The 12,082-nt window shown below is 51.3% G+C and overlaps 1 protein-coding gene across 4 annotated transcripts in view; it reads left to right on the top strand.

Moving 5' to 3' along the window:
* cacna1db (calcium channel, voltage-dependent, L type, alpha 1D subunit, b) overlaps positions 1 to 12,082 on the top strand; it is a 792,002-nt gene that overhangs the window by 518,951 nt on the left and 260,969 nt on the right. For all 4 annotated transcript variants that reach the window (XM_086001660.1, XM_086001658.1, XM_086001657.1 and 1 more), the window contains one exon: positions 2,773 to 2,899. In XM_086001660.1, the coding sequence (XP_085857786.1) occupies positions 2,773 to 2,899 (127 nt within the window). The remainder of the gene's footprint in view (positions 1 to 2,772; positions 2,900 to 12,082) is intronic.

The raw sequence follows: 12,082 nt of genomic DNA, 5'->3' as shown, positions 1-12,082 counted from the left end.
TGTGTTCACCGAGGCTGTGGTCATACACCTCCTAACAGTTAGAAAGAAAGAAACATTTGCATTTATTTAGTGCCTTTCATCACCTCCGGGCATCTAAAGTGTTTCACAGTCAAATAATTACCTTTGAAGTATAGTCATGTTGTTTTGTAGACAAGTGCGGCAGCCACTTCGCACACAGCAGGGTCCCACAAACTGCAATGAGGTGAATGAGCAGCTAGTTACACAACAGCATTAGCAGAGACCTTGCAGCAGGTTGCTTGGGGTTTCACTTGGGGCAAGTTAGGTAAGAATTCCTCTGGGCTGTGGATGCTCAGTCGTTGAGTATATTCAAGACAGAGATCGATAGATTTTTGGACACTAAGGGAATCAAGGGATATGGGAATAGGACGGGAAAGTGGAGTTGAGGTAGAAGATCAACCATGATCTTATTGAATGGTAGACCAGGCTCGAGGGGCCCTATGGCCTACTCCTGCTCCTCTTTCTTATGTTCCTATATTCTTATGGTAGCTGTGTGTAGTGAAATTGCAAATCTCTTCATGTGGATTTCATCTGTTCAGTATTTCTGGCAAAATTGTAAAGACATTGAGGTAGAAATTGGTATGTGTTGCATCGTTTTTTAGGTTTCTTCCTTTCCTGAACTGCAGACTCTTGCCCATCTGATCTTTCTTTCACTGTGAGCTATTTGACTGTGGAGGGCAACACAGCTAAGTCTGATCATGTTCTCAGCTGACATCAACAAATGTATATTTTCCAGAACAGGGACTGTGGCTGATTTAGCCCCTATAGCCAAAAAGGGCTGAGGCTAATTAAAGCACCCATACTGGTATGCTGGCTGAGATCAGCTAGTTCAGCATAGACCAGGAATGAAACCGAGGGGTCGATTTCAACCTGGAGTTGGTTTTGGGCAGACGGTTGCGGAACAAGTGCAAAATGCATTCACTCGCCTAAATTTGGCGAAAGCTGCTGCTTGTCTTCTGGTGCTTTAGTGGCTACACGAGTGCAGTGTATAATACCCTGGATATGAGGGGGGCCAACCACTGCTGCAAATCTCCGAGCTCACTTAATTTGTGTGTTGCTAGCCATAGGAAAGGTGATGTAGTGGTTCGCTCTGGTAAATAGGACATTAGTGACCTGCTTATTGCAGCTGTGAATGCAGGCTGGGAAATTTGGGTGATGTCCCTTGTAACTGCTTGGAAGAAGCTTGAGTCAAAAAAGTCAAGGGTGATGGTAACTTTGACAGCCACTGGAAAAGTATGGCCACCTAGGCTGAAAGCAGCAGGTCCTGTTGTCGGAGGCTGAATAGATCAGCGACATTGGTGACCTGCTGGTGAAGCACAGCCTTCTGATGCAGTGTTCCTCAGTCATGTCCAGGAATGTGACTCGGCCTATAGACCCTGTGGTAAGGCCTTCTACCAAGCAGTCCCCTTCATCTGCTGTCTTCTAACAGGCTCAACTGCTGCTCGTCCTGATTGCTGAGGGTGCTGCTGCTGCTGCTTCTCTTCCTCCATCTGTTACTCCATCCAAAGCAATGAAGCAAAAATGGCACCCATGATAAGTTGTGAGAGCTCAATTAGGGTGAGTAAGGCCAAACAAACAGAAACAACCAACCTCTGAACTCAAAAATCCCATGGAAATCCACTAAGCACAATGGCATTACCATCGCTGAGTCCCTCGTCATCAACATTCTGGGGGTAACAATTGACCAGAAACTGAACTGGACCAGCCACATAAATGTCGTACCTACTAGAGCAGGTCAGAGACTGGGTATTCTATTGCGAGTGGCTCACCTCCTAACTCCCCAAAACCCCTCTACCACCTAGAAGGCACAAGTCAGGAGTGTGATGGAATACTCTCCACTTGCCTGGATGGGCACAGCTCCAACAACACTCAAGATGTTCAACACTATCCAGGGCAAAGCAGTCCACTTGATCGGCACCTCATCCACTCGCTTAAACAGCCACTCCCTCCACCATCGACATAGCTGCAGTGTGTACTAGCTACAGGATGCCTCCTTTCTGCCAGCTGGGTCAGCTTCTGGATTGCCCAATATTGCGCTGGCTCAGAGATAGTGAGCCAATTGTGACATGCAAGTCACCAGATATATGTTAATGAGTATCGGCCCTCTTAATAGACTGGACCTCCCGCCACAAGTATCGGATGGCATTCTGTCGGCTAACCGCCTAGAGGTTAAAATCCTCCTTAGATATCTCTGACTTTGTACAAGGTAGCAAGGAATTTTGATACCATCTGAATCCTGACTTTGTTTTGCATTTTAGCTCTGCTCTTTGTTATAATTTTAATGGCTTGATGATTTCACCAATAGGCATTGCTTTGTTAATAAACATAATCAATGTCGATAGTTTTTAATTTTGAGATAAATAATTTATTTCATTACATAATAACAATAGTTATCTACAGTTCTGTGCAGTTCTCAAATAATGCAGGTATTAATTTATCAGTGCCTGATTTTAACGTGCACAATAAATAATATAATTCCATTCTATTAAAAAAAGAAAAATTTGTACTGAATCATAAAGATTGGCAAACACTCCAAGTTAAATCATATATTAAAAATCACATGTTTAAGTTTTCATTTGTGATGAAAATATTAGATTTGAAAATGACTTTTTAGATGAAAGGAGGTGCAAATCTTCTGTACTTGTAAAACTAAAAGAAGGATTTTCAAAAAAATACTTGATTAAAAGCAGCTTTATTTATTACTGCAAGAAAGGATCAGTACTTGATTGTTTTTGTTTGTTCATTTGTCTGAAGATGATGATGATGAGCCAGAAGTACCAGTTGGGCCTCGACCTCAAAGATTGGCAGACCTGAACCTGAAGGAAAAAATTGTACCCATCCCAGAAGGGAGTGCTTTCTTCATATTTAGTAATACCAATCCGTATGTATGGCATAACATTTTTACTCAAAATTATATTTAGAATTTAGTAATTGATTAATGGTTGATACAATCAAAACACTAATTACTTCAATTTGTTGAAATGATGGTAGCATAATTTTAAGAACATAATGGCCCTGAAATTAGGATCGGGAGCTCGCCGCGCGTGCAAGCCCCCGATGTTCACTTACCTGGCGCGCTGACATTTTAATTCTGGCCCGCATTGCATTTCCTCTCACTGGCCCGCTTGAGGTCCTGCCGTGCTGTGCGTGCGTGACCCAGCGGCGTACTTAGTGCGATGAGCTGGCTGGGATCACGTGAGCACAGGGCAACCAATGGGAGGTTGCAAAAGTTCATTCATGAGTTTGACAGTAAGAGCTGTCAAACTCATGAAAACTACTAGCCCCAAAACACTACTTAAACCTGAAAGAAAATTTAAAAAAACATTGCACTACTTAAATGAACCATAAGGAACTCTGAAAAACTATTTTAAACAATAATTTTAAAATTTGAAAAAAAAAATTATATAAAAAATCGGGGCTAAAACTGAACTTACCTTACTGTAAATTCTTTAAAAATAACAAACCTGTGGAAAAAAAAATTCTCAATTGTATTAATAGACCACTTACCTGTAAAACTAAGTACTTACGTGTGGTTTTTCAATGCGTAAGTACCGGAGGCCTTTACACATGCGCAACTCTCTAAAAATAGAGGAAATCCAAGTCGCACGTGCTGCCTGATACCGCGCACGCGTTCAGCCTCTTAACCCCTTGGGTCAGAGGACAGGAAATGCCGGTTTTCAGCGCATGCACTGCGCATGCTGAAAACCGGCAATTCCTCCGGGCACACGCGTGAGTACCCCGTCCTTACTCACGCGTTGTGCCCGGAATTACTGGGCCCTTAGGAGCAAGAGTAGGCTATTCGGTTCTTCGAGCATGCTCCGCCATTCAATACAATCATGACTGATCTTCTACCTCATCTCTGCCTTCCTGCACTATCCCCATATCCCTCGAGTCCCTTAGTATCCAAAAATCGATTGATCTCTGTCTTGAATATACTCAACGACTGAGCATCCACAGCTCTCTGGGGGAGAGAATTCCAAAGATTCACAACCCTTTGAGTGAAGAAATTTCTCCTCAACTTAGTCCTAAATGGTCTAGCCCTTATTCTGAGACTGTGTGCACAAGTTCTAGACTCCCTAGCCAGGGGAGGCATCCTCCCAGCATCTGTCCTGTCAAGCCCTGTAAGAATTTTATATGCTTCAATGAGATCACCTCTCATTCTTCTAAACCCGAGGGAATATAGGCCTAGTCTGCTCAATCTCTCCTCATAGGACAATCTCCTCATTCCAGGAATCTGTCTAGTGAACCTTTGTTGCACTCCCTCTAAGGCAACTATATCCTTCCTTAGGTAAGGAGACCAAAACTGTACACAGTAATTTGTGACAGTGATCTTTCTGCAATGTACACTGCTTTCACTACTGCATTCAATTATATTCCACAGTCAGTAATTGAAATGATTTTTACTTTTGTCGATTTTAGAAATAAAAATATATTATCAAGTTTTTACAACAGATTATTATTGGTGTTGCTTTTATGTTTCAGTGCCAGGTTGGAATAAATTTACTTTATCACTGCTAGGCAGGAATATGATATACGGTATCCAATTCCTATTAAGAGGTTCTTTAAATAAGCTGGGAGAGAGAGTGGGAGTTCATGGTGCTGGAACTAGCCTTGTTTGTAGGATATTTAGGGGAAAAAGTAATTCATAAACATCACTTTTAGCTTTGCTTTTTACTTAATAATTATTTTAAAAAGACAATAGGTATGCAGCATTTTTTTTTATATTGACAATTTTATTCTGAAGTAAGATCTGCCTATTCTTTCCATCTGGATTCATGCTTCTACTGCCAGATTTTACTCCCCCTGCTGAGAGACACCATAGCCTCTGGTTGGCATCCTACATTTGGCACAGCTGAAATCAGGAACTGAGCAAGGGAAGGGATTGAACTTGCATCCTCCCACTGTATGGCACTGAGCAGCACAAATAATATACCCCTTGTGTCATTTATACTGCACTATATCAATTTCCACTTCCCATATGTTTACAAATATAAAGATTGTTGAGATACCGCGGCAAACGTGGGAGTCGAGACAGAGCTATTGAAAACACAACTGCTTTATTCTGACCACATGGCAAACAGGAACTAGAAAAGCCCGCACATCCACTTAAATACTTCCCAGACAGGAAGTGCTCCCGGCAGCCTGTCCCTGCGGGAAACAAGTTGCTGGAGGAAAGGGCCCCCGGCTGGGGGCTTCTGCTTAGACTGTCTGTGCCGCCGTGAGCGGATTATGTCCAGTGGTGGCGTGTCGCCACAGAGCTCCCCCCAGAATCCGCTTAGGAGGAGTGGACGAGTCGTGACGGTGGTCTAATGGTTCTGCCGCAGCGGCTCTGAGTGGTCGCCGGTCTGGTTGGTTGGGTCGGGCGGTTCGCCGCCGGCTGTGCTGGCTTGCCGGGGGGACGGCCTCTGGCTGGAGGCTGGGCCACGGGGACCTGTTCCCCTGGTTCTGTGTGTGCTGGTTTGAGCCGGTCGATGGAGACTGTCTCGACCCTGTCGCCGAGTCGCAGCTTGAATACCTTGTCCCCGGTTTGTAGTACCTCGTACGGACCGTCGTACGGGGGTCGCAGGGGCCCGCGGTGCGCGTCGTGTCGCACGAAGACGAAGCGCGCCTGCTGTAAATTTGGCGGGACGTGAGGTGCGAGTTCGCCGTGTCGGTTGACCGGAAGTGGGGCGAACTGCTGAGCGGAAGAGAAAGAGTCGAGCCGCTGCTGTTCGGCCGACCAAGACTTGGTAGGCTCCGGAAGGAATTCGCCTGGGACGCGCAGCGGTTGTCCGTAGACTAACTCCGCTGCCGAGGACTGGAGGTCTTCCTTGACCGCGGTGCGTAGGCCGAGTAGCACCCACGGTAGGCGGTCAGTCCAGGTACTGTCCTGCAGGCCGGCGCGGAGTGAGGCCTTGAGTGACCTGTGGAAGCGTTCACAAAGTCCGTTGGCCTGCGGGTGGTACGCCGTGGTGCGGTGGAGCGTCACCCCGAGGTTGCATGCTGTGGCCGTCCAGAGTTCGGAGGTGAACTGGGCGCCTCTGTCGGAGGTTATGTCGGCCGGTACGCCGAACCTCGCAACCCAGGTGTTAACGAACGCCCTGGCGATGTCGGCTGTGGTGGTGGAGGTCAGCGGCACTGCCTCAGGCCAGCGTGTGTAGCGGTCGACCATCGTGAGGAGATAGGTTTGGCCTTGCGATGGCGGCAGGGGACCGACGATGTCGACGTGTACGTGGTCGAAGCGGCGGCTGGGTACCTCGAAGTCTCCCAGGGGTGCTTTGGTGTGCAGCTGTACCTTAGCCCGTTGGCAGGCGAGGCAGGAGGTGGCCCAAGTCCGAACATCTCTGCTAAGGCCGCGCCAGACGAAGCGCTTGGAGAGGAGTTTGACGGATGTGCGGGAACCCGGGTGAGAGAGCCCGTGGAGCGCGTCGAAGACGCGGCGGCGCCAGGTCTCAGGGACGACCGGCCTGGGTTGGCCGAGTGAGACGTTGCACGTGACTGCCGTGGCTTCGGGCCCGTGCGCGACCTTGGCTAGGCGTAGCCCTGGCAGGCTGGTAGCCACCGAGAGGAGGTCTGGGTCCGTGAGCTGGGCCGCTGCTAGTTGTGCGTAGTCGACCGCGAGGTGATTCGCACAGACGGCGGGACGGGAAAGGCAGTCGGCGACCACGTTGTCTCTACCGGAGACGTGCTGAATGTCCGTAGTAAACTCGGAGACGGCCGCGAGCTGGCGTTGCTGCCTAGCGGACCAGGGTTCGGTGTGCTTGGCCATCGCGTATGTGAGTGGCTTGTGGTCCACATACGCGGTGAAGGGGCGGCCTTCCAGGAGGAACCTGAAATGGCGGACCGACAGGTGGAGTGCGAGAAGCTCGCGGTCGAAAGTGGAGTATTTGACCTCCGGGGGGCGCAGTTGGCGGCTGTAGAAGGCAAGTGGCTGCCACGCGCCATTGACCCACTGCTCGAACACGGCCCCGACCGCGTGGTCGGAGGCGTTGGTGGTGAGCGCGACCCGGGCATCGGCCCTCGGGTGCGCGAGCAGAGTGGCGTCGGCGAGCGCGTTTTTGGTGGCGTCGAAGGCGGCTGCCGTGTCAGTGGTCCAGGCTACGTCCATCTTGCTGGATTTTCCTCGGAGGGAGTCGTATAGGGGCTTCATAAGGGCTGCAGCTCTGGGGATGAACCTGTTGTAGAAGTTCACCATCCCGAGGAACTCCTGGAGGCCCTTGATGGTTGTGGGGCGGGGGAATTGCTGGACGGCCTGCACCTTGTTGGGCAGGGGGACGGCCCCAGCAGGGGTGATGTGGTGACCGAGAAAATCGATCTCGGTTAGGCCGAATTGGCACTTCGCCGGGCTGAGGATGAGCCCGTGTTGGGCTAGGCGCCCGAACAGGATGCGAAGGTGTTCGAGGTGTTCCTGTTTGGAGGAGCTGGCCACGAGAATGTTGTCTAGATAGACGAATAGGAAGTTCAGGTCCCGGAGGACTGAGTCCATAAGGCGCTGGAAAGCCTGTGCTGCATTCTTGAGGCCGAAGGGCATCCTCAGGAACTCGAACAGGCCGAATGGGGTGATGACGGCCGTTTTGGGGATGTCCGCGGTGTGTACGGGGACTTGGTGGTAACCGCGCACCAGGTCGACTTTGGAAAAGACGGTTCGTCCGGCCAGTCGGGCCGAGAAGTCCTGGATGTGTGGCACCGGGTACCGATCGGGGGTGGTGGCGTCGTTGAGGCGGCGGTAGTCCCCGCAAGGGCGCCAGCCTCCGCCGGGCTTGGGGGCGATGTGGAGGGGCGAGGCCCAAGGGCTGCTGGAGCGGCGGATGATGCCGAGTTGTTCCATGTTGGTAAACTCGGCCCGCGCGATTTCCAGCTTGGCCGGGTTGAGTCTGCGGGCGTGGGCAGAAACTGGGGGGCCGGTGGTGGGGATATAGTGTTCCACACCGTGCTTGGCGGCTTTGGCCGAAAAGGTCGGGTTAGTGAGGGCGGGAAACTCAGCTAGGAGTGCCGAGTAGTCGTCCGTGGCTCTGGCGAGGCAGTAGGTCGTCGGGCCGGCCGAACGGGCCAGGGTAAAGGCGCCGGGGATGGGGGCCATAGTGTTGATGTCGACGAGGCGGTGCCTCGGAATGTCGACAAGGAGGCCGTGGGCGCGTAGGAAGTCGGCGCCGATGAGTGGGCAGAGGACCTTGGCTGTGAGGAACTCCCAGCGGTAGCGGCGGCCCGCGAGGTCGAGCGTGACCATGCGGGTGCCATATGTGCGGATTTCAGAGCCGTTGGCTGCAACCAGTGTGATACCCCGTGTGCCGCGTTGGATCTCGAGGGCGGAGGCGGGGGTGATGCTGTGCTGGGCCCCTGCGTCACACAGAAATCGGCGGTTGGTTCTGTCGTCAGTGACGTGCAGTAGGGGCTCCTTCTGCCCCGCGGCCATCGCGGGGGCCGGTGCGGGGGGGGGTTTGAAGGAACACGGTGGCGTGCAGCGTTGAGCCCTAGCGCCAAAACGGGTGTGGTAGTAGCAGTGACCCGGAGTGGTAGGGCGGTCGGGCCTAGCGGCCCGGGAAGACCGCGTGGTCGTTGCCGTGAGGTCGGGCGCGACGTCGCGAGCGGCCTGTGCAGAGAGCAGCCGGTCGGCCTTTTCGGCTATCTCATTCAGGTCCGTGGAGTCAGACTCCACAAGGAGCGGGCGGATGCTGGCGGGGAGCTGCCGAATGAAAAGCGTGCGAAAAAGGGCGCCGGGATTTTTGTCGTCGGAGAGGGACAGCATGTGGGAAAGCAGGTCTGATGGTGAAGCGTCACCAAGGCCGGGGAGGTCCAGGAGTTGGCAGTGGCGCTGGTAAGAGGACGTTTGAAATTTTTTAAGTAGCGCAGCCTTCAGATGCTCGTACTTGCCCTCCGTTGGTGGATTCTGCAGCGCTGCCCAAACCTTGGGGACTGTAGCGTAGGTGAGCGAGGCGACGAGGTAGTCGTACTTCGTGGCGTCGACTGTAATGCCTTTCAGCCGGAATCTGGACTCAGCTTGAACGAAACAGGCTTCGGCGAGGTTCTCCCAAAAGTCAGGTAATTTAACCGTGACTACGTTTGTATCCGCCATGCTAGCTTAGGATTCGTCCTGAGCGTCGGGGTCACCAGTGTTGAGATACCGCGGCAAACGTGGGAGTCGAGACAGAGCTATTGAAAACACAACTGCTTTATTCTGACCACATGGCAAACAGGAACTAGAAAAGCCCACACATCCACTTAAATACTTCCCAGACAGGAAGTGCTCCCGGCAGCCTGTCCCTGCGGGAAACAAGTTGCTGGAGGAAAGGGCCCCCGGCTGGGGGCCTCTGCTTAGACTGTCTGTGCCGCCGTGAGCGGATTATGTCTAGTGGTGGCGTGTCGCCACAAGATTCACTTTTAATTATCCATTAACCTACACAAACTAGCTTACAATAAATCCAAGGAGCTGAACAAAAATAAAATCTAACGTTCAACAGGCATCCTGCTACTGCACATTTGAAGAAGCAAGTAGAGAGAAATTAAACTCGGCCGCCCATCTTTCTGGCGCAAAGTCAGCGTAAGATCTCCGAATTTCATGTGCTGCACCGGAATTACGCCGGATGCCATTTTGACTTTTAGCCATTCTGGACACCTGCCTGAAAGCAACAGAGACCTAATAAATATATGTAAATTAGAATCTGGCACCTGGTTAAGGACCTTTCTGCAAATTTGGCCCAGAAATTCAGGTCGGGGGCTTCCCGCGGGTGCAAGCCTCCGACCTGCACTTACCTAGCGCACCGGCCGTTGAGCTGTGGGCCCGCGTGGGATTCCGATCCTGGGCCTCCTCCAACTGTCGGCGTGCAGTGCTTGCGTATCCCAGAGGCGCAGTTAGTTCGATGCATCCCCTGGGATCACGTGGGCCATGGAGAGCCAATGGCAGCAGGAAATGCTTCATTCATAAAATTGACAGGAAGAGCTGTCAAAACTATAAATACTATGAGCCCCAAAACATCAATAAAAGTTCAAATAAATTTTTAAAAAACATCACGGCCTAGAAATTCCCTTGGGTTTGCGCCCATTTAGGGGCGCAAGAGTGGGTTGCGCCGGAAGTTGCGTCGCCGCTGAAATTAGGTGGGCCTTTAAATTGGCGTAAGCCAGTAGCGCTGCGCCGGCACCGATGACATCATCGGTGTGCGCAGCGCCCCGGTACCGCCCGAAACCATGCCAATCCCCATCTTCAGTAGCGGCCGCCTCTTCCCTGGCGGCCGCTAACAACGTTTTGAAAACCTGGCCGTGCTGCAGCCTTAGAGGCGCTATTTAAAGCGGAGGTGCGGCCGGCCGCTTTTTCGGCGGCCCCCTGCCCGCACCTCCTTCCCCGGCCTCCTCCACGCCCCCCCCCCCGCGGCATTGCCGGCTGGTTTCCGTGGAGCCCGGCACTTCGCCGTTGTGCCGGGCTCTTTTGCCGGCACTTTCAACGGGGCTCCGGCCGTTGCAGGCACCTCCCCCTTAAGAGAAGGGGGAGGCCTGCAGTACAGCAGCCTGCCGCTCCGCATCGGGTGGCGCAGCGGGACCGGCAGCGCTGAAATTCACTTTCAGCGCCCCAAGCGGGGCGGGCACACCCTGTACCAGCGCCCGCTTCCGCTTTGGGGCGCTGAAAGTGAATTTGGGGCGGGCACAACTGGCTCGGCGGCGGGCGCTAAATTTCCGGCGCAAACGTGCTGGCGGGGCGTCACCGAATTTATAGGCCCACATTTTTAAAATAACTATAAATTACATAAAATAACTATTTTAAATAATAATTTAAATTTTTGAAAAAATTCGTTACATTTTCTAACAGGGCTAAAAAATAAACTTACCTTTAAAGTATTTAAAAATAATAAACCTGTGGAAAAAATGTTTTAATTTTAATTAATTCACCACTTACCTTGTTAAAAACAGGCCTTGCGCCTGCTTTTTACATGTGTAACTCCTGGAGACTTACTCTCCCGGAGAAAGCTGGAAAAAAACCGTAAGTTCCATGCGCATGCGCTGACTCTCCAGCGCACACGTTTGACCTCTGAACCCCTTCCTTTAAGGGAACGGAAGTTCCGGTTTCCTGCGCATGCGCAGTGCATGCACAAAACCGGCACTTCCGTTGGGCCTACGGGTGAGTACACAGTGCATACTCACCCGTGGAGACCCGAATTTCTGGGCCATTATACTTTGGGAGTGCTGTATTTGTTCATTCTAAAATCTGCCCATAAATCCTTGGCAACAACAGTCAAGAAGGAGACTGCATCAGCGCTAGTTAAAGGGACCCTCGGCTACCTTCAGGTAAGTCTCTGGTTTGTCATTTTAGGCTACTTGTGGACTTTTAGGCCTCTCTCTGGCTGTGTTGGCTCCTCTGTCTGTGATCAAAAATTGTGGAGAGGTTTTTTTTTTAGAGCTGCAGGACAATCTCTGCCCAATCGCTTGTGCACAAAGTTACGCTGCCAACGTAGGCGTACTGCTTGGTCTGCCATTGGGACTAGAGGATGAGGGGGAGGAAGAGCAGCAAGTTGGAGTGCAGAGAGCTGCAGCTGCTGGGAGAAGAAGGCGGAGGGTGGTGGGTATCATGAGCCCTTACAGCATGTGCGTGTACAGGAACAGAACATTTTTCCTGCAGTTAACTGTGGAACAGTGTGTCTGACGGCTCAGCTTCATCAGGGAGCCTGTGAAGAGGTATATTGCTTTGTCACCTGCTGCAGCCCAGCACCAGGCAAACACTTCATTGGTTGTGGCTCTGAAGGTGACTTTGGCCCTGAATTTCTATACCTCAGGCTCATTCCAGGCAGAAACACATGACATAACAATATCGGTCCATTTGCAATGCGTGACTGCATTAAGCAGGTCATTAACGTGCTTTTTGCTAAGCAAAACAAATTCATCCCTTTCCCTGGAGGCAGCAAAATAGGAAGACAGATCTCTGGCCTTCGCCAAGATATCAGGCTTCCCCCAGGTGCTGGGCATATCAAGAATCCACAGTATACATCAAATGGAATTACACACTCAGCGTTCAGCTGGTGTGTTACATCATGCAGGTGTGTGCCTGGTTTCCTGGCAGTTGTCATGATGCCTTTATCTTGTGTCAGTTCTCAATCCCCCT

This window comes from Somniosus microcephalus, chromosome 11 (genome assembly GCF_052327205.1).
Source record: "Somniosus microcephalus isolate GS21.2 chromosome 11, FLI_Smic_1.0, whole genome shotgun sequence".
Classification (NCBI taxonomy): domain Eukaryota; kingdom Metazoa; phylum Chordata; class Chondrichthyes; order Squaliformes; family Somniosidae; genus Somniosus; species Somniosus microcephalus.
Note: the sequence above shows the minus strand (reverse complement) of the source record. Positions and strands in the feature narration are given on the sequence as shown.